At 47.2% G+C, this 22,164-nt stretch overlaps 1 protein-coding gene across 1 annotated transcript in view; it reads left to right on the forward strand.

Moving 5' to 3' along the window:
- WLS (Wnt ligand secretion mediator) overlaps positions 1 to 22,164 on the forward strand; it is a 129,115-nt gene that overhangs the window by 104,718 nt on the left and 2,233 nt on the right. Inside the window, exons 9-11 of the mRNA XM_069093373.1 lie at positions 528 to 671; positions 3,440 to 3,523; positions 16,039 to 16,192. Of these exons, the coding sequence (XP_068949474.1) occupies positions 528 to 671; positions 3,440 to 3,523; positions 16,039 to 16,192 (382 nt within the window). The remainder of the gene's footprint in view (positions 1 to 527; positions 672 to 3,439; positions 3,524 to 16,038; positions 16,193 to 22,164) is intronic.

Below are 22,164 nucleotides of genomic sequence, written 5' to 3' on the forward strand. Positions count from 1 at the left end.
GTGATGATGATGATGATGGTGATGATGGTGATGGTGATGATGATGATAATATAGGCAGTGTGGTCTAGCAGATAGAGAGCTTGCCTTGCAACCAGAAAGACCTGAGTTCAAGTCCAGCCTTTGATACATCCTGGCTGCACAACTCTGGGCAAACCATTTAACTGCCCAGGCAACTCTCTAATATTTTAAGTTATAGAAAGGCTGCCAACCTGCGTGGGTGTAGGGGGGTTCCCTGAACTCATGAAATAACACAAATCTGCCCCCTTTGTGCCCAATTTATCCTGTTTATGTCCTGTTTGTACATAGTTGTCACATGAGGTCTTTTTGAGGGCAGGGCATGTTTTTTGTTCTTTCTCTGTCTCCCAACACTTAGCACAGTGCCTGGTTGACTGTCTGTTCTAATAATAGTCATGAGGGTCATGATTAGTCACCCAATATTTGCACCATCCCAGGGAAGCCAGTCCCTGGGTTTTGCTCTCTCAGCCTCTCCCATCTGGCTTGTCACTTCCTTTACTCGGAGCTGTCAGATGGCTTTCATCATCGTCGCAGGGATCTGCCTCTGCCTCTACTTCCTGTTTCTCTGCTTCATGGTCTTCCAGGTGTTCCGGAACATCAGCGGGAAGCAGTCGAGCCTGCCCGCCATGAGCAAGGTTCGCCGGCTGCACTACGAGGTGAGGCTTCTCCACGTGCCACAGGCATTTAAAAGGGAAAGTGAAGGAAGCTGGCCAGTCCCCAGCCCCGGTGGCCCTGGCCTCCCTATACAAACAACATGGCTGATGCCCCCTTTGGGGTCTCTGTGCAAGCTCAGAGCCTCATCCTGACCTCAGAAAGCACTGAGCCAGTCTGCCTCCATCTAGGGATTTCTCTGGGTTCATGCCTCTTGGTTCATCTCCATCATCCAAGAGGAAGAAGGTTCTCAGCTTGGTTTGTTTCCTCTAGGATCTAACTTTCGAGATGCCCTATTGGATTTGCAGCAAGGGTGGGCTTGGGCTAAGGGAGGGATGGGTGACACCCAGCATAGAGTGAGTGAGGAGCAGATCTCAATAGCACTTAAGCATCCAGCCATGGACTGGACCAGCACAGAGACCTCATGCAAGGGGGATTGACTGAGGTTGGTGGCCCAGGGAGGAGTGCTGGGCTTGGAGGTGGAGAGACCTGAGTTCCAGCCTGTCTCAGACACTGACTGGGAGTGTGACCTGGGCACACCGTGTAACCTCAGCCAGCCTGTTCTTCATCTGCAAAATGGGGGGAGGGTATAATAATAGCCCCCACCTCCCAGGGTGGTCGTGAGGATCAAATGAGATCTGATTTGTAAAGCACTTTGCAAACCTTAGAGCCTCATAGAAACACCGGCTCTTCTGCCCTCTCTGAAAATAAGAACCATCAGTGAAGAATGAGGCAGAGGGCTTTATAATTCTGTGCTTACTGCAGATAAGAGTTACCAGGAAATCCTGGGCACAGAGCACAGGGAAGGGGAACAAGGGGCCCTAGCTCTCCCTGGAGAAGCACATGCATCTTTGGAACCTCATATGAAGGTAGTGTGGTACCTTGAATCTCGAGGGACTGGGTCCACATTCCACCACCATCAGTCGCTAGCTAACTATATGACCTTGGGCTCTCCAAGCCTTGTTTACTTCATCTGTAAAATGGGCATCACACAAACAGTGTTACTGTTCTCCCAGGGTTGTTATGAAGCTGGAAGGTTATAATATGTGGAAATCAATCAACCAGTATGTGTGTAGTAGCCACTGTGGGGGTCTGTTCCTTAAGCTATGAATATATCGAATGAAATAACCCCAGTGTACAAGGAACTGACATTCTGTTGGGGTGGGAGTGGGAGGCAACAAATACATGTGTGTCTGTATATGTATAAATGATATAGAATATCTCTATGTTTATATATTTAAATTCCATATTTTATATGATATATTTAAATTATATATTACATGTACTTTAAATATGTTGTATTTACAGAATACATTTAAATTCTATAGAAAATATTCAAATATAAGAGATATATGCATATATTTGTGTCTAATATATTCAGATGTATAATATACTTATGATATATTTAAATTACATATTTCGTATACTTTAAATAGATGTTTCTAGAATACATTTAAATTATATAATATATTTAAGTAAAATATTTGTGTGTATATGCATATATTATAAATGCATATACATTTATATAGAATATAGTCAGATATATAACATATTTAAATTATACATAATGTATTTATGTATGTGCATATGTATATGTGGAATAAATATAAAGAGAATGAAGACAGCCTCATTAGGTAGGAGGTCACTAGGGAGGGAGGGAGATCCTGAGGACCTGGGGAGGGCAGGAAAGGTTTCGTGTAGAAGGTGGTACTTGAGCACATCTCCCTTCTGAAGGAAGAGGGACTCTCTGAGGTGGAGCTAAGGAGGGAGGTCATTCTAGGCATGGTGCCTGGTCAGTACAAAGATGTGGAGATGGCAGATGACAAGTAATGAGCAGAGAGAAAAGGCCAATTTAGCTGAATCACAGAGGGCTGGAGGGGCCGTAATAATGTCCATTGATCTTGGAAAGACAGGCTGGGGGCAGGTGGTGAAAAGCTTTTAAAACACTAAGCAGAGGAGTTTAGTTTATCCCAGAGGCAATAAGGGAGCCACTGGAGGTTATTGATTTGGGAAATCACATGGTTAGATCTGTGCTTAAAGGGAGTCAACAATTCTCAATAATGTTGCTAGCCTGGTTTGTAAATGACAAGTAAGGACATTTATGTAGCATGTGAAGGTCTCCAAAGTACTTTAGAAATGACGTTTCATCGGCTAGCACTCTATGCCCCTCCCATTGAGTTTGGAGGGATCATGGATCAATGGGCAGAACACTGAATTCGGAATCAGTGTGTGCCAAGCACTGTGCTGATGACACCATGTGAGGAGCCCAGGTCTTCCTGAATTCACACCCCCAGCCCCCTAATCCTTCAAGCTCGTGTCCATGGCCACCATTAAAATAACTGTAGGCAGGCCTGGTCCTCTTTTCAGAAGTCAGCTCCTGGCATGCTGGCAGTCACGTGCATTTCTGTCTGATCGTCAGAGCAGAATTGCATTAGAATGTCAGAGAAAACCAGGCTTGGTTTCTTGGACCCCTGCAGAGAATCATAACCAGCTTAGCAGGGAAATTAACCATGAGACTTGCTATTCATTTGATTTTCTGGTCTCTGGAATCCCTGTTTTGTAGGAGATAAGGGTTCTGGGAAATGCCTGCCTTCTATCCCTGCACAGAGGGAAGCTTAGCTGCACGACCTTGGCAGGGCAGAGACTGAGGTGCTGCACGTGGTGTTTGGGCGTGTTTGGAAGCTCCCGAGACATTTTCCATAAAAGCATGAAACCCAGCACTTTGGCTGCTGCTTGTGGGCCTGAAAGAGACCTCTGTGCTTCCTCCAAACAGGGCCTGATTTTCCGCTTCAAGTTTCTCATGCTCGTCACCTTGGCTTGTGCTGCCATGACGGTCATCTTCTTCATCGTTAGCCAGGTAAGCCTCTTGGGACCTCTACCCTGAAGGCCGCTGGGTGTGATGGCAGAAGGAGCTTGGGGCTCAAACCCTGACTGCTCCTAAATGTCCTGGGGTCTTCTGTTGAGGCCTCAATTCCTCATCTGGGCAATGAGGGCAGAGGCCCCAGTACCCTCTGAGACCCTTTCTAGTTCGGAATCTGTCCTTGGAGGTCCTGGGCAAAGTTGGGGATCAGGAAATTAAACAGCAGTGCTGAATCATAGAATGCTGCTGCTGATAATAGTGAAAACAGGCCGTGACTGAGCTTCCCACATTGGTCAGTAGTCACTGGGCATGTTCCTTTCCTGGTTCTCCTTACTTCGCAGTTCATAGGAGCCTTTCCCTTCTTCTCCCTCTCCCTTATTTCTTATCCTTCGGTACCATCCCATTATGTTCCAGGCCTGCTATTTCTTTGGCCATTGCCCAGCGGATGTGCATCTCCTTCATGGCTGATTCTCTGTTGCCACAAAAGAGTTGCTGGCATCATTTTGTTGTACATGAGGCCTGTATTTTCCTCAAAAGCAGTTTGCTTTGCATCCCTCTCCTGTACTCAACATCGGGCATCACGGTTATTGATGCTGGTGGCCTGTCTCCCTCCCCCATTATCAATTCCACAAGAGAAGAGACATTATCTTACCTGAAGTTCGTATTCTTCCGGCCTCTCACATAGTTATCTGCCTTCAGTAGACATTTATTACGTGTTTGTGGAATGAATGAATGAATGCATGAATGAATGAATGCCGCTTCATCTCAGGGAGGGAAAAGGGCGTCTTCCTGAGACCTCACGGAATAAACAGGGTGCTTGGGTGAGTGCTTTTGCATCTGTCTAAATAAAGAGCAGTCACTTTGATCACTGCAGCAGCCTATTCATAGCCTGCCTGCTTCCTTTTTTTACCTTTATCCTTTCCTAAATGTTGTTGAGGGAGAAATCTTCCTTGAGCCCAGACCTGACCAGCCACTCCCCTACACAGACACCTCCAGTAGCTTCCTGTTGTCTGTAGGTAAAGTAGAAATTCCTCCATTTAGCTTTTAAAGCTCCTCACAGCCTGGGCCCAGCTCACTTGTCCAGCTTTCCTGTCCGATACCCCCTGTTTCACACTGGTCTGCTCTCTGGTAGTCAAAGACAACACCTCTCTGACTTTGTAATGACTGCTGCCTGTGCCAGGAAATCACCCCATCTCTCCCTCTGCTTCACAGAGATCCTTTCAGCTTATACACCATCTTCCTCGTGATGCTTTTCCTGTTCTCCCAAACTGCTAGCGCTCTCTGTCCTAAACTATCTTGTATTTGATGACTCTGTGTGTTCCTATTAACTTAATGCTTGTGCCATTTATTTTTTATGTACTTGTGGCCTCCCCCGTTAGAACACAAGATCCTTTACAATACAGATTATTTTGTAGATGGTGTAATGGGTAGAGCTCTGGGCCTAGATTCAAGAATACTTAAGTTCAAGTACTTCCTAGCTGTGTGACCCTGTGCAAGTCCCTTGACCTCTGATGGCCTCAGTTTCCTCATCTGTAAAGTGGGGATAACAGCATTTGCCTCCCAGAGTTGTGGTGAGGACCAAATGGGATTATATTTGTAAATGGCATAGAAGTGCCTGGTACAAAGTAGGCCCTTAACAAATACTTGTAATTTCATCTCTATTGAGGAGACAATGAAGAGTCCTGCCATTCTGGGCTTAAGATATTATCTCATTTTGTTACTATGAGGGAGGTGCTGTTACTATTCCCGTTTTATAGCTGAGGAAATTTTCAAGATTGAAACACCTGCCTACGTGTCCAGTGCCCAATCGGCACTATACGAAATCCCCAGGGGCCATGGGCACTGTATGAGCTCCACTGGCTGCTTCCACCAGGCATCTTCCTGTCCCTGACTCTGGAGAGGCTGCATATGGGAACACTGATGCTCTATCAAGTATTTCCCTTAGGTAGCATCTGTCCTAGCCTAGAGCAGCCCTGTCTTTGTCCCTAATGTTTATTTATCAAACCTCAGGACACCTTGGGACATTCTCTGGTGACCCAGAGTGTAGGGAAGGATTGTGTCCTAAATCATGAATGAAATTTCCAGCATCTAGCTGTGTCAAATGCGAGTGTGTACACAATGACCTGAATTTCACCAAATCCCTTGCTCCTACATCCCAGAATGCTGGGTTCTAGGCTCCTAAGGCTTTGAGATTGAGAGAGTTAAACCCGGCTACTTAATCTGGGGTCTATGAACTCTTTTTGGTTTTTGTTTTTTGGATAACTGAATTTTAATAACTATCCTGTGGTGTTTTTTTTTAATGTATTCAAAAACATGAGTCTGTGGAGTTCATAGACTTCCCCTGACTGCCAGGACACAAAAAAGGTTGAGTCCCTGGCCTAGAGTCAAAGAAGTTCAGAGGTAGAAGGGACTTCAAAAGCCAGCTAATCCAATATCTTCATTTTACAGATGGGGAAACTGAGGCCAGAGAGACAAAGCACTGTTCCCAAGGTTATCCAGATAGTGAGTGGCAGAGTTGTGTTTGGACCAGGTCCGATCTGGTACTCTTTCAAGATCAAGAGAACTATCATGATTGACTAGGAATAGAAAAAGAGAAAGAACAGCTCTGGAGTTCTCGTTTTTCTTCCCCAGCCCACCCCTTGACTAGTTTTCTCACAAACCTGGTCTCAAATCACACAATTAAAGTCTCACTGATTGAAAGCTAAGGGGGACCTCCAAGGCTCTTTAATCATCTTGCTTTTCAGAAAACAGAAGATGAAGGATTACAGAGTCTCAGCATTGAGGGATCCAGGGGCCATTGAGTCAACCCCAAATCTTTGTAGTGCTCCTGAAATTTAGTCATCCAGCTTTGTCTTGAAGTCCACCCCTCCACTTCCCAAGGCAGCCCATCATTCCTCTCTAGGTTTCCCTCAGCCCCAGAGGGCAGGGGAAGAATTGGGGAGATAAGGCCACATTTGCACCAGAATCGATGGAGAAAAGGTCGATTTCCACTGCTTGATCCAGAAGAAGTCAATTTCCCCCATGAGCCTCAGCTCCTCTCATGGCAAAGGACTTTTCTCCCCAAGAGCCAAAGGGAACTCTCTGCTTCTTTTTAAAACAATGCATTATTGCTTGGTCTTAATCTTCTAAATGTTCAATTAGTGTGACTTTTCAAGTAAAGGAGGCCAGCCTTCAAGGGACCTCAGCTGGTGGGTGAAGTTTGGAAAAGATTAATATTCCATCTCCACCATGTTTCCTGTCTCGCGGCTGTCCCTTGTCTGTCTTTTTATATCTAGTACGAAAATTATCCAGGGTGGATTTTGGCTGAAGGAGAGGAGCGGGAGGTACATTTCAGATTCCATTAGTTCCTTACATTCTTCCTGCTGTTTTTTTTAAGGTTTATTTATAGACATCTCAGACATTTTCGGGCATAACGAGATGTCTCCCAGGTAATGTTTTAACAGAGTCATTACAGGATTTTTTTTTTAATACCGTTTTCGAGTAGTCTCGGTGGTGATCTCACCTAAAAGAAGGACCCGTTCAGTAACTTTTTGAAATGGATCCCAGCCCTCAGGGAAAGGAATGTTTCTAAAAAAACCTCATTGTGTCCCACTGCTTGCTGGGAGAGCTTGCCTGGGCTTTAAGCTGCATGAAATCGAATTCAAGAAGAATCTTAAAGCCGGGTGACCTAGAATGAGGGGCCGAGGGAGGGGCTGGAGAATGCAGTGACCCCGAGGGCTTTGTAGTCGGGCTTTTAAAGGCCTGACATTTTTCAAGACTGCAAACGCAGCAGCCAGGCTCTTCAGGCGGGAGGATCAGAGAGCATGCATGTGATGCATGGAGAAGATCACTGACCTTCATGATGGTAAGCCTGGCTGGGCTGGCATGAAGTTCCAGGTCAGATCCCACCCAGGCAAATTCCCAAAGGCCTCTTCTCCTTTGCTGCATTGTACATGGGACACATTCCATAGAAATAGTCCATCAGTTTTCTCATCTGTAAAATGGGGACAGTAATGGTTTCTGCCTACATCATAGAATCAAATGGCATGGTGTGTTAAGGCCTTTGCAGAATTTTAAATGCTGTATGAAATTAGCCCCCCAAAAAGTGTTTGGATTTTTTTTTTCCTTCTTAGAGAAAGGAGCCTGTACTTGCCTCTAGTCAAATAAATGAACATTTTTTAACAACAATAATAATTTGTTTAAATATAGCTTTACAGTTTACAAAGTGTTTTGCTCCCAGTCGCCCTGTGAGGGCGATAGTTGGGTGGAGTGTAGACCACTGGTTTCATTACTATGGGGACTCCTAAATGAGGCACAGGAAATGCCCTTTACTAATGCAGGCCAGCGCCCTTTTCTGCCCTTAGAGGCCTGAGGTGCCTGGAAGGCCCTGAGAGGTTGTACCACAGCCTTGGGCTCAGGGGCAGGATTGAGCCCAAGTCTTCCTGGGCTTCAGGCCAGTGCTCACTCATTTCATTCATCCATGAGGAGAAGAATCTTTATTCAGTGGACATATGCAAAGTAAAGTAGGCGTTTACACAGACACATAGGAAGGAATCTGAGTCACTAAATCAATTGCTTGTGTGCTCTCCTCCTGGCTTGCCCATTGCTACCTCCCTGCCCCACTCTGATCTGTCTTCCACACAGCTCCCCAAGTGATCTTCCTAAGGCGGGGATCTGGCCACATTGCCCTCCCTCTTCGGTGAACGCCCATGGTTCCCTCTTGTTGTGCTTCAGTCATGTCTGAGTCTTAGTGACCCTCTGAACTGTAGCATGCCTTCTGTCCTCTACCATCCCCCCAAACTTGTCTAAGCTCATCGGCAATGTTTCCATGGCACTGTATCCTCTGTCACCCCCTTTTTCTTCTGCCTTTCCCAACATCAGGGTCTTTTCCGATGAGTCCCGTTTTCTCATTATGTGGTCAAAGTATTTCAGCTTTAGTATTTGACCTTCTAATGAATAGTCTGAATTAACTTCTTTACTAATTTAATAAAAATTGTCAGTTCTTACCTCCAGAATAAAATAGAAGTTCTCTCTGACTCTATAGCTGACCCTTCTTCCTACCTCCATTCCTGTACAATGCTTGGGCTGTCCCTGCCCTGAACGTTCTGTCTCTGGATCCCCTTCCTGGGGGTCTGGGCTAGCCAGGCATGCTCTCCCTTCTCCCACCTACCTTTGGGATTCCTCCAAAACCCAGGCCAGAGAATGCATCATGCAGAAGGGCTTTCCTTGTGCCCCTTCACTAAGATTCCCTTTCAGCCACTCTGTATATATACAGTTATGCAGGTGTTACCTTCCCTGTGAGAATGGAAATTGCTTGAGGGTTCCTTCAAATCCCAAGTGTCCAGCTCAGGACTTGGCCCATAGTAAGCACGTAGTAAATGTTTGTTGACTTACTGGTACACCAGATCTTCCTGGTTCTGAGGCTGACTTTCTATTCGCTATATCATACTGTCTCTGCCTTTGAGGGTGGTGGTAGAAGAATGATTATTCCCATTTTACAGAGGAGGTGATTAAGCCCGGAGAGTTGCTATGATTTGCCCAGGGTCATGTAGGTCTAGTCAGTGGCAGAGGTGGTGCTTGAGAACCTAGTAGCATGTCAGTTCTTGGATAACAGAGATCATTTTCTTAGTATCCCTCATACCAAGCAAAGTTTCTGGCACATAGTAGGCTCTTTTTAAAAAGTATCACTTTGTTTTAAAATTTAATCTAATTTTTTCTCAATTACGTGTAAACAAAACATTTTAACATTGGTTTTCTAAAAATTTCAATTCTCTGCCTTCTTCCTCTCCCCTCTCTCTGAGAAGGAAAACAATTTAAAATAGATTATACTTGTGCAGTCATGAGAAATATCTTTATATTAACCATATTACAAAGAAAATCACAGACCAAAAACCCCAAACCAAAAATAATAAAGTACAAAAAAAGTGGCAGGCTCTTAATAAATGTCTGTCAGGTTAAATTGAGCCGAGGCCTTCTGACGCCTCGTCGTCCTGGGTGCCTTCCACATCCCAGTGCGCGACTCTGTACAAGCGGTCACAGATGGCGTCATAGGGCTTTGAGCTAGGAGGGGGCAGCTCATGCATCCCTTTTGTTCTACACAGAAAGCTGAAGCCCAGGTTGACAGATGAAGTTCTTTGCACAAGGTTATACAAGGTAGTAAATGAAAATTGGAACACAGAGATTGGAACACAGGCTCTCTACCTCCAAATCTCATAATGGGGAAAATGCGATTTCCAGAAATTAAATTTGCCAAGGTGAATGAATGCATTAGCCTGGGGAAGGTTAGTCACCTTACCTTTCTGAAACGTCAAAGCCAGTGAGACTGAGAGGTTGTTATTACTTGGTAGCTTTGATTTTAGACCATGAGCTCCTTGAAGGCAAGGACTGTCTTTTTTTTTTATATCCCAGTAGCACAGTACTTGGCACTTAGTAGGCTCTCCGTACATGTCTACTGACAGATTACTTCCTCCTGGGTACGGTGCCTGAATTTTTGGTAGCTGTAACCAGGGGATACTAGGGAATGAGTGGGCAGTGAGAGCACTTAGCCCGCTCCCAGCCATGATTATCTGAGAGGCAAGGTGAGGCACCTAGACTCAATATGTTTAAAATCATGGGACAGTATAAAAGCCACAAAGAACCTTGCTGTTCATCTATTCTTGTGTTCTCCCTTAATTTAAAAATAAGGAAACTGAATGGCATTTTTCCTTGAAAAATATAACTTTGTTAAAATAGCAGTATAAAATAGTGACTAGTTACTCCCTGTGAGGTAATATAGAAGTACAGTTGGAAGCAAGATTACAAAGGAAATAACCCTTCGGCACACGTCAGTAGCCTTTATTTTTACATTTGTCTCTCTGTTTATTCTCATCCTTCTCCTTCACTTTGAGTCCAGAGTTTCTCTGGTAGCTATTGAAGTAGGTTCCAACTTTCTATACATATGGAGCTGTATCTATATTTGTACAGTATGAATCAATGTCTAAAAGTATCAACTTGAGATACAGATAATGTCAGGGAAGGAGAGCAGCATTCAAACATTTCATATTTAAAGCATCAAAAAAATGGGAGGCGCCTAAACTTCTTGGTCATAATGTTTAGAGCTGGGAGGGACCTCAGAGTTCATCTAGCCCACCCCCTTCAGACAAAGAAGCTGAGGAAACATTAAAAACAAAAACAGATCTCAGTGTGCGATTCCACCCAGTAGGTCTGTATTGCAAAATTACCTTTGTCCTTCTTGAGTTAGGAGGCAAAATGGTGCCTGTGGAAGGGACTCTAGACTTCAGAGTTCAAATCCCAGCTTCCCCTTGTCCTCAATGCAACCAAAGGAAAGTTATCCGACCTCTTCTTTGTGTAGAAAATAAGGGGGTTGGACTAGCTGGCCTCTTTGGTCCCTCCAAGTCCAGATGAGTCTCTGTATTAAGCATGTATACTAAAAATCACACACCTGCAAATGCAGGACTTTCAAGATTGCAGAGCACACCAATCTATGGGATTGGTCAGACATTTATGTTCTCGTTTCACAGCCAAGAAAACTGTAGTTTAGAGGTAAAAGGTGACCTGCTTGAGGTCATAGATAGAGTAAGGGGCAGATCCCGGAACCCACAACCTCTCCATGAGTGACTAGGGTTCTTTCCACTACGCCTGACTGCCCCTAGGCACTCGGTGCCATGCTGAGCAGGAGGAGATGGGAGGTGTTTACTCCACAGTCACCGCCCTTCATTCTTTCATTGGACAAGTATTAAGTGCACACTGTGCCAGGGACAGTGCTAGGGAATAAGAGGACAAAGACAAAAGAAACAACCGCTGCTCTCAAGGAAATTGTGTTGGGGAAAGTAACATGTACATAGAAAATGAAATATAAAATCTACACACTAATTTCTGGCAGTAACTGGTGGTAGGGGATGGGGTGGGAGCCGGTCAGGAAAGGCTCACTGGAGGAGTGCACTTGAATTGGGCTTTGGAGGGAGCTGAGTCCCCCAACTCAAATTCCACGTTCTGCAGGAAGCTTTCCCCAACCCCGCTTAATTCTAGTGCCTTCCCTCTGTTTATCCTGTATAAAGCCTGCTTTTCTATAGATGTGTCGGCTTGTTGTCTCCCCCATTTTTAGACTCTAAGCTTCTTGAGGGCAGGACTCTCTCTTGTCTCTTTTTGCATCCACAGTGCTCAGCACAGTGCCTGGTACATAGTAGGTGATGAATATATCAAAGTTTATCGATTGATTAACTTTTGTGAGTTGTGGCTAAGGAGGGAATTCATCACAGACATAGGAAACAGCCCATTCAAAGGTGCAGAGATGGGAAGGGAGTGTCCCATGGGGGGATCAGATCAGGTAGCTGGAGCCGGATTGTGAAGGAGGAGTTTGCAGTTTACCCTGCAGGTAAGAAGGAGCCAGCAGAACTTCCTGAGCTGGGGAATCTGGCTGGAGCTTGCAATGGGTGATGGAGCTGTTTGCCCAGGGTTACACGGCCAATGTGCAGCCGAGCTGGGAATCTGCCTGAGTCTTCAGAATTCCAAGTCCCTAATTCACAGCAACTCTCTCGACCCAGGTTGTCTCATCCCTGTAAAATGTAGGGATTGGCCTCCTTTCAGGGCTTCAGTTGTAAGATTTTCAAACTCCGTGAAGTTTAAAGTCAAGGGATGCTGAATGGCCACTTCTCAGGTATGTGATAGTGGGTCTTTTATAGACTAAATGGCTGCCAAGGAATGTTCCAGGTCTGTAATTCTAGGACTCTGAGTCAAGACTTGAGACAGCCTGTGGCAGCCAACAAAGCCAATGAGACATGGTTGTAGCTTCGAGGAGGGGAGGGTCTGTGCCTGATCAGACCTCCTCTGGAGAGCTGCATTGAGTTCTGTACACCAAGACTTAAGAAGGGGCTTCTGAGGGAGAGCACTCAGAGGGACCAGCCAAGATGGGGAAGGGCCTTGAGCCATGTCACCTGAGCATTGTTTGACGGAGCTGGGGCTGACTGGCCTGGAGAAGAGGAGATTCAGGGAGGACGCAATCACTGTCCTCAGGGTGAAGGGGTGTCTGGTGGAGGAAGAATAAGCCTTGTTCCCTCTGGCCTAAGAGGACAGAACCAAGAACAGTGGTTAGAAGGTGCAAAGCAGTCAGTTTAGACTCACATTAGGGAAAAATGCACACTGCCCCAAAGTGGAAGGAGGATTCCCCTCTTTGGAGGTCTTCAGCTGAGAATCAATGACCCCACGTCAGGCGAACATTGATAGGAGGGATTCTTTTTCTGCATAGGTTGGACTAAATCAGTCAACACCCATCAATTAAACACCTTCTATGTGATAGGGACCACAAAGACCAAAGTGCAGCCTGCCCCTAAGAAGGGGGCTTACAGAGCATAATGGGGAAGCAGTGGGGACACGCACCATCCGATATGTTTATATCTCTACACAATGAGTAGTTTGGGAAGGGCAGCCGCCAGCATCTGGGAGAATAAGGAAAGGCTTCATGGAGAAGGAACTGCTTGAAGTGAGTCTTGAAGGAAGAGAGAGATTTTGAAAGAAGGAGCTGAGAGCATTCTAGGTGCTGGGGACAGCAAAGGTTTGGCAGCAGGAAATGGAGTCGAGTGTACCAAGCACTGAGTGGACCAGATGGGCTGAATCACAGAAGACAGCAATGTGTAAGGAGACTGGAAGAGAAGTAAGAGGCCAGATTGTCAAGAATCTCACTTACCAAGATGATTTTTATACAGAGCATCCCAGAAATCTTAGTGCAGCTTGAAGCTTTATTAGCTAACATCTGCACTAAGAATTTTGGGACTCTCTGTATTCGATCCTAAAGATAGTAGAGTCAGTAGAGTGTGACTGACTGGTCTGGGTTTACTGGGTGAAACAGTCAGATTTCCACCTTAGGAAAATCATTTTGGGGGCTCTGTGGAGGCTGGATTGGAGGCAGGGAAACTGAGGCAGGGTGAGAGGGGCATGAGAGTCTGGAGTTGGGTGTCTGCATTGGCCAGGTCAGTGGAGGGGAGGTGACACCGTGCCGGCGGTGTTTGGGAGAGACAACCAACAAGCTGGGCATGGGAGCGCCCAAAATGAGAGTGGGGAGCCAAGGTGATTTCATAGTTCTGTGACAGGAAGGATGCAAAGGTTCTTGACAGAAATGGTGTGGGGAAGAACAATGAGTTCTGTTTTGAACAGAGCATTTGAGATGCCCCCAGAACTTTCTGTTCAAAGTGTCCAATAGGCAGTTTGTGACGTGGGAGTAGAGCTCGAGAAAGACCAGGGAGAGACCTCCAGCTCTTGGAATCCTCTGGATGGAGACTATCATCGAACTTATGGGAACCAGTGAGGTCATAGAGGGAGAGCGTGTGGAGAGGGAACCTCGGGGCAGTCCCAGGCTAGGTGGCAGGACCTGGAGGATGAATGAATGAAGGGATTAGGAAGAATCCTGTGCTTGTGCCTCTGGAGAGGGGAGATTGCTAGGGGTGTGCACCCCCTTGAGTGTAGGAGTGAAGGAAGGCGCCGCCCCAGCCCTCTGATGGCCCTTCTGCACCTTTATCTAGCCATGCCCCCTAGGGTGCAGCCACCAGGCGACCCTGCTTCTCTACTGAATTCCCATCAGAATAGATAGCTGGACATGGGTCCTTTCACTGCACCTAGGAGAGCTCATTCACTCTTGTTGCTGTGTGCCCTGGAATTTTTTTCAGTCCAACAACAGAAAAAATGTAAGTGGCTGCTGTGCACAAAGCCAGAGATGGCTTAGTAGAATGGAGGGGACAGAGAGCTGGCCGTGGGATCAGGAAGGCCTGTGTTCAAATCCTGCCGCTGACACATACAAGTCATTTCACTCATTCAGTGTCCCCAGAGAGCTCTCTAAGACTAACTTATCAATGAGTTGCTTTTGTAAAGGCCTGTTATTTTCAATTCATTGTTGTTGATATCTTTGGTTTTTGTACCACCCACATAGCCCTATGTGTCTCACCTCCCATCCCATCCTAGCAAGTAATCCTTTATAATAAAGAAATCAAGCCAGCCAGCATTTATTAAGCACCTAATATGTGCCCGGTACTTGCTAAGACTCAGAAAGCAAACAAAGGTAAAAGCCATCCCTGCCCCCAAGTAGGGAACATATTAATTATGTACAAATAAGAGAGAGATAGGCAAAACTGGAAATAGTCTCAAAGGGGCTCCATTTGTTCAGTAAAACTAGCCAACATTGTAAAAGTCCAACATTGTATGCAATATTCCACCTCACGGTCCGTCACCTTTGAACAGGATGGTGGGGGGTGAAGGACCTTCTCCTCCTTTTCTTCACACCAGGCTTAGCCCTTGTGATGCCACAACAGTCAGGTTCTGTATTTGTGGATAGTCTCTCCCTTTACACTGTGGTGCTCACATGTGTCTTGCCCTGGATCTGCGTCCTTCACTGTGCATCAGTTGGTGAAAACCTTCCTGTGCTTCTCTGGATGCCCCATCTTGGGCACAAGCCATGCTTCATTAGCCATTTTTGCAGGGGGTGCAGCTGGCCAATATCAGTGGAAGAAGGATCCTGGAGGGAAGTTTCCCATAAGAGATGGACTCGTAGGCCCAGACCGCTGTGCAGAGTGCTCTTTCAGGCACTAGAGATGAAACATTTATTATATTCCTGCAGTGTACCAGGCAAGATAGATGAGATCCAGTCCTTGTCCTCAGAGAACTTACTGTCTAAAAGCAGGAGATAAGACAGAGACACAAATCAATGCCCTCCAGGTTAAAATACAATAGCCCTGATGTGTGGAAGAGGTGTATGTCCTCTGAGGGGCTCACAGATCCATGTAATTACCTTAGTAAGTGCAGACAGTAACCGAAGGGGAGCCTTTATGGAGCAAATAGGCTCTGTGCTGGACCTCGAAGGGCAGGTAGGATTTCAGCAGCCAGAGATGGGAGGGAGGGTTTTCCAAGAATAAGTGAAGGATGGGAACGGAGGCCGAGATAGGAAATGACACCTAGCCTGCTTGGGAGAAGACATTGTGAGGCAGTGAATATTGCAGAATTTGGAGATGGGAAGATCTGGGTTCCAATTCTGCCTCAGATATTTGATGACTCTGGCAAGGCCCTCTCTGGGTCTTGGACTCAAGGTCTTTTCCAGCTATTAATATTTACTCCTAAGGTCCTGGGTGAAGAGGAGGGTGAGATTGACCGGAAAGGTAGGTCTGCCTGACACTGAATGCCAGAACCAGGAGATCAGGTTTATTCTGGCTCGTCAGTTAGGACACGCCATGGTTAGAGCATTTCGTGATGACAATAACAGCTGGGATTCCTGCCACATTTGAGGCTAGAGCATAGACCTTAAGGGAAGGCCCACTTCATTGCTGCTTCTGCGTGCCCTTAAGCAGTGTTCCTTGGATTGTCCTGAAGGACTTAGACAACCCTTTACACGCATTGTTTCTATTGTGTGTCACTACAGACCTGGGAGGTGCAATTCCTCAGGCATTTACGGGCCTACTTCATGGATGAGTCACACAGCTTGCCAAGCCCAGGCAGGAGATGGCAGTCTTGCTTTTGGTCCGCTCTGACCACATGTGCTTTCTATTCCTTGACAGGTGACCGAAGGCCACTGGAAATGGGGAGGCGTCACAGTCCAGGTGAACAGCGCCTTTTTTACCGGCATCTACGGCATGTGGAACCTGTACGTCTTCGCGCTGATGTTCCTGTACGCGCCATCTCACAAAAACTATGGGGACGACCCATCTAATGGTGAGTGGAACTCTGCCCTTCTTTGGGTGCAAATCCTGGCTGGCCTGGTGACCCTGGGTAAGTCACCTAACACCCAGTGCCTCAGTCTCCTCATCTGTAAAGTTAGGGGATGGAACCTGATGAATTCCAAGGGCCCATTTTTCATTAATTTTTCCATCTGACTTTGCTCTTTTTATCAGCGGTACCCTCTTCCCAGCGCTTAGACACTTAGAATTAATTCTTATTAAGTACCATTCATTCTGCCTCCTGAATCCATTTCCTCCTTTCTCTTTCTCCTGCCGATACCTCTGGTTAAACACTTCTCACCTGGAGAAACAAAGTCTCCTTCCTGTGCATACTCATGAACCCAGGTCCCCTCCTGCCCTCACTGCCCACCCCTCTGCACTGCGGGCTCTCCCCGATTCTGTCTTACTTTGTAGGTTTGAGGCAACCCTCCCTGAGGGTAATGCCATCTTCTATTTTAATTTCCCTCTGCCCAATGCATTGCATAATCTGGTGACTCGTACAGAACAGGCCATCAGTGAATGTATGTGTTCAATTCAATGGAACTGAATCCTCCATATATAGAAAAGATGATCAGTTGGTCAAGGCGGAAGGTCCCAGGTAAGCGCTTAATGCCGACCATTAAGTGGTGACCAGTGCCCTCTCCCCCCACACCGTTTCTGTTGGGACTTTCCTCCCCAAATCAGCCTGTTCTATAATAGCAGCCCAGGCTGTGCTAGGAGACAGGGGGCCCTGTCCTGCTGAGCCCCAGGGCCCCTTTGTGGGGAACATCGCTGTCCTTGGGCAAATTCCTGCCTCAAAACAACGGAGTTGAAAAAGGTTGTCACTAAAGCCCCTCTGAGCTCTGAAATTCTGGGATTCTTTTAAATCCTATCTGCAGGGAAGGGTCTGAGCATGATTTAAATCAGTACACAGGCCCTGGGAGTCTTGGGACCTGAGTTGAAATCCCAAAGGTAGTGTGGGGCAGTGACTAGAGCTGCCTCTGGAGGCACAGGACCCACGTTGCAGGTCTTTCTGCGTCAGTGTGCTGACCTCTAAGGTGAGACAGCTGGACTCGGTGCCCCCTAAGATCCCTCCCAGTCTCTGGGGTAGACTAACTCTGTGACCTTGATCACCACACTGAAGTCCCCAGGCCTCGGTCTGCTCCTCTGGGGCTGGCCCCAACGGCCTGTGGGGTCCCTTCCAATTCTCAACCTGAAACCCTCCAAGAAGAGACCTTCTGTCTGCTGTTTTTGTTGAGACATTTTTCAGTCGTGTGATTTCTCATGACCACGGGATCTTCTTCGCAGAGATTCTGGAGAGGTTTGCCATTTCCTTCTCCAACTCATTTTACAGATGGGAAACTGAGGCAGGCAGGGTTCAGTGACATGCCCAGGGTCACACAGTTAGCGAGATCTGAACTCAGGGAGATGAGTCTTCCTGCCTCCAGGACCAGCGCTGCATCCACTGCACTCTCTGTCTTTCCCTCTCCTCCCTCATAATAAAGGCTGTTACACGCTGCCTTACTTTTGTATAATACAAACATGCAAAATGATCCCCTTGCTCTATCCCTCTGGGGAAGACAGGAGGAAGTGGGTAGAGTGCTGGACCCAGAGTCAGGAAGATCTGAGTTCAAATCCAGCCTCAGACATTTACTCTGATGTGTGACCCCAGGCTTAACTCCTGCCACAGTTTCCTTCTCTGTAAAATGGGAATCACAATGGCACCTACCTTCCAGGGTGGCTTTGAGGATCTATGCATTTAGCAGGTGCTTTATAAATACTTAACTCTTTCCTCCCTTCCCCTGCTAGGCTTGGAGACCTGAGTGCAAATCCAGCCTGAGACACCTGCTTAGCTGTGTGACCCAAAGGAAGCCACTTAATTTCTGCCTCAGCTTCCTCACCTGTAAAATGGAGTTAATAGTAGCACCCACTTCCCAGGATTGTTCAGAGAGTAAAATGAGAACGTTTGTAAAGCCCTCTGCCAGCCTGAAAGTGCCACGTAAATGCCAGCTGTCATTCCTGTTAGCTGCTGCTATACCAGTGTTAACGTCCCCTTTTCAGGGGCTGGGACACCGAGGCTCAGAACCATCAGCCCTCCCTCAGCTGAAGGGACTTCCCGGCAGGTACCTGTCTAGGCAATGGGAGAGGTTCTGATGCCCACGCCAGGGGGCTTTCACCATAGCACCCCTGGGGCTTCCTCAGCAATGGCAGAGCCTCTGCCCATCCATCTCTGGGTGACTGCAGGGTCACTGATGAGCTGGGAAGAGGGTTCTGAAGGGCCTACTGAGGCAGGAGGGGCGCCTGCAGGCCCCCGACAGCCCAGAGCCAGAGCGCTGGGTCACAGGGCACCGGGAGCTGGGCACGAGACTCAGTACCAGGAAGGGAGGCCCTTGTCTTGGGGCTGGTGACAGGAAGTCAGGCTGGACTGAAGGGCGGCTGAAACCCCCAGGAGCCTATAATTCTGTGGAGACAGAACCCCCAGTTCTTTTTTTTTTTTTTAAAGCAATCGGGGTTAAGTAACTTGCTCAAGGTTACACGGCCAGTTATTTCTGGGTGTGGTGCTGAGTGTCTGAGCCCGAGATTCGATCTCCAGGTCGTCCCAACACTGGAGCCGGTGCTCTTACTCGCTGAGCCACCTGACCGCCCCAGAACCCCCAGTTCTGAGTCCCAACAAGGACTCCGGTTCGAATCCTGTTCTTTCTGCTTCATGTCTGGGGGACTTTGGGCCATTGCTTTGCCACTCTGGGCCTCTTGGATAAAGTGAGGCCCCAGCCTGGAGAGGCTCCCCTTCCCTTACAGTTAGCCGAGCCCATGCCCCTAAGCAGGCTGTCCCTGAGGAGGCGAGGGGAGAGCCATGGTGATGGTAGCTCAGATGTGTATTAGGAAGCTTCAAAGGGCTTTGCACACCTCACCTCATTTGATGCTCAGGCCAGCCCTACGAGGCACGCACACTCTTGTTATCCCCACTTTACAGATATGGAAACTGAGGCATGGAGAGGTCCAGTAGTTAGTGAATAGAGGATTAGACTCATACTCAGGAAAACCCTCAACCAGCTGCTACTCGGGTCACCTGGAGCAAGCCCAAGCCTCCTGGGCCTCAGTTTCCTTACCTGTCAGATGAAAGGGCCAGCCTCGATGGCCTCTGAGGCCCCTTCCAGCTCAAGAGCTATGCTGCAGCCACCCCCCTGCAAAGTATCTGTGACCCCTGAGATTCCGAAGCCCTTCCAAGCTCTGGAGGCCCTTCCCCACCAGGAAGCCTGCTTCTTAAACATCTGCTTCTCCCCAGACTCAGACAAACCAGACATGAAATGAGCTTTGCCAGGCAGCCCAGAACGTCCCCTTATAGACAGAGCTGGCCGACCTTTAGCGGCTCAGGCGGAAAACAAATGGAAGGGAGATCAGATTTACCCGAGCTCTTCCATTTAATGAGAAGCTGGATGGTGATAGGCTTGGGCGGATGTTCTCTACGCCCTGTCTCCCACTCTGCGCTCAGCCCCCGCTGCAGGGCCAGGCCTGCCACCCCCGCTACCCCCCGACGCTTCCACAGTTTCTTATCACTGGCTTCCCGCCTGCTCACTTTCTTCCTCTCCCACCAGACCATGCAAAGGGCCCAGGGATTATCGGTATTTATGCAAAGCCTTGGAAAGAGCTTTGGCTCAGGGGATCGGGCAAGGAGATTAATAATAAACTGTCAGTGGGCACACTTGATCTGCAAATGCTCTGGCTGACCACCAAGAGCCACCTCACCTCCCCTTTTCCCCTCTCTTCCTTCTCTCCTCTCCACTCTTCTTCCTCCCCTTCTTTTTCTCCTCTCCAACCACCAAGAGCCACCCCACCTCCCCTTTTCCCCTCTCTTCCTCCTCTCCTCCCTCTCTTCCTCCTCTTCCTCTTCCTCCATGTTTCCCCTTTGTCTTTGGTCTCTTTACTCTGCCTTTCTCCTGAAGTTGGCCTGAGTTTGTTTTTCTTTCTCTTCTGAGCCAAGACGTGAAATCCCTCGCTCCCTGACATCACCTGATAGCTCCATAGTACCTTAAGGTTTGCCGGGTGATCGACATACATTATTTCATAGAATCCTCACAGCTCTGAGGGCTGGATGCTATTATTATCCCCCACTGTTCAGATGAGGAAACTGAGGCTCTTAAGGGTTAAGTGACTTATCCAGGGTCACACAGCCAGTACGTGGCTGTGGGAGGGTTAGCACCCAGCTCTTTCTCCCTCCATGTCCAGCACTCTCTCTGACATGAGACTCTCTTGATGGGAATGCTGGCTCTGTGTGGGTGAGGGAGTGCTTGACCAAGGGCCCACAGATCCTCAAGGGGTCCTTGGACAGATTTCATCAGGTCCATGATCTTGGGGTAGGGGAGAGAAATAGCATTTTTCTTTTCACTAATGTCTGACAGAAAAGTTGCATTTCCTTTAATTATTTAAAAACATGATTCAGAGAAGGGCTTCTTCCAGAGGCTTGGCCAGCTTCCCCAAAGGGTCATTGATAAAACCTCTGACCCAGTGGAAGCCAGCCTGCACTGACTGAAGGAAGAAGTCAGCCTGCTCCAGTGATACCTCCCTGAAACCATTTGTCTCTCCCATGTTAGAGGAAGATGTGGGTCTCGGTGCAGCCAAGTGGAGCCCTCTACACCTGGCTTTTGGGGCTGGTCATGCAGCCGCTGTGAACAGAGGTCTGGCTTACTTTCTCCTCTGTAAAATGGGCATCATAATAATGGCACCTGCCCCATAGGGTTTATTGTTAAGCTCAAATGAGATCGCATATTTAAGACACTTCAATGCACCATATAAATGTAAGATGACCATTGTCTTCCCTCTCATCAGCCCTTCATAGCAGAGTCCTGTAACACAGTAGGCACTAAATAAAAAAATAGGTAGGTTGGAAGAGCTAGGTGGCACAGTAAATAGAGCACCAGCCCTGCAGTCAGGAGGACCTGAGTTCAAATCTGGCCTCAGACACTTAACACTTTCTAGCCTTGTGACTTTGGGCAATTAACCTCAATTACCCTGCCCTCCCCCCTCCAAAAAGCAAAAAAAAAAAAAGGTAGGTAGGTCAAGCCTTTACCACATTAATAACCATAGCTAGCATTTATGTAGCACTTTGGGTTTGCAAAGTGCTTTACAAATATTACCTCATTTCATCCTTACAACAGTTCTGCAAGGTAGATGCTATTGTTATCTCCATTTTGCAGATGAAGAAAGTGAAGCAGACAGATAAAGTGATTTGTCTAGGATCACATGGCTGTTAAGTATCTAGGCAGCAAGGTGGCACAGTAGATAGAATTCTGAGCCTAGAATCAGGAAGACCTGAGTTTGAATCCAGTCTCAGACACTTACTAACTGTGTGGCCCTAAGCAAGTCACTTCACCCTGTTTACCTCAGTTTCCTCATATGTAAAGTGAACTAGAGAAGGAAACAGCAAACTAGTATCTTTGCTAAGAAAACCCCAAACTCATGAAGAGTCAGATCATATTGAAAAATGACTCAACAGCCACCCTCAAGTTGCTTACCTCTTGATAGGGGAAGATAATGCATAAAGCACAGGATGAGGTGGGAATGTGCACTGATAACATCCTTTCCCTCTGTATCCTCTGGGATCTTGTCTTTTTATCACCAGTTCTTAGCACTGTGATCAGTCCAAAGCGGGTACTTAAAAATGCTTATTGACTCTGCTAGAGCTTGGTCTCAAATCATTGCCCCCATTGAACTCCAGTCAAATTACAGAAACCCCTGTCTCTGTGGTGGGGAGTGGGGAGGAGCTTCGGCCAGAGACAAAATAAAACCTCATAGAGATCTTAGAAGTCATTCATTATACAGGGTCTGGACTCAATTCATAGGCATAATGCTTTGAATAATTCTACACAACTTCTGTAGGAAAATATAGGGAAGCATCTGCCACCATTATCTGTACCCCAGCGGGGCAATGCCTCTGAGGCCAGGGATTTGGTTGATGCGGGGACTTCCTTTCAACAACAATCCCTTCAC

Source organism: Petaurus breviceps, unplaced genomic scaffold (assembly GCF_028583685.1).
Source record: "Petaurus breviceps papuanus isolate PSGF00001 unplaced genomic scaffold, PetGlider_PUasm1.0 208, whole genome shotgun sequence".
Classification (NCBI taxonomy): domain Eukaryota; kingdom Metazoa; phylum Chordata; class Mammalia; order Diprotodontia; family Petauridae; genus Petaurus; species Petaurus breviceps.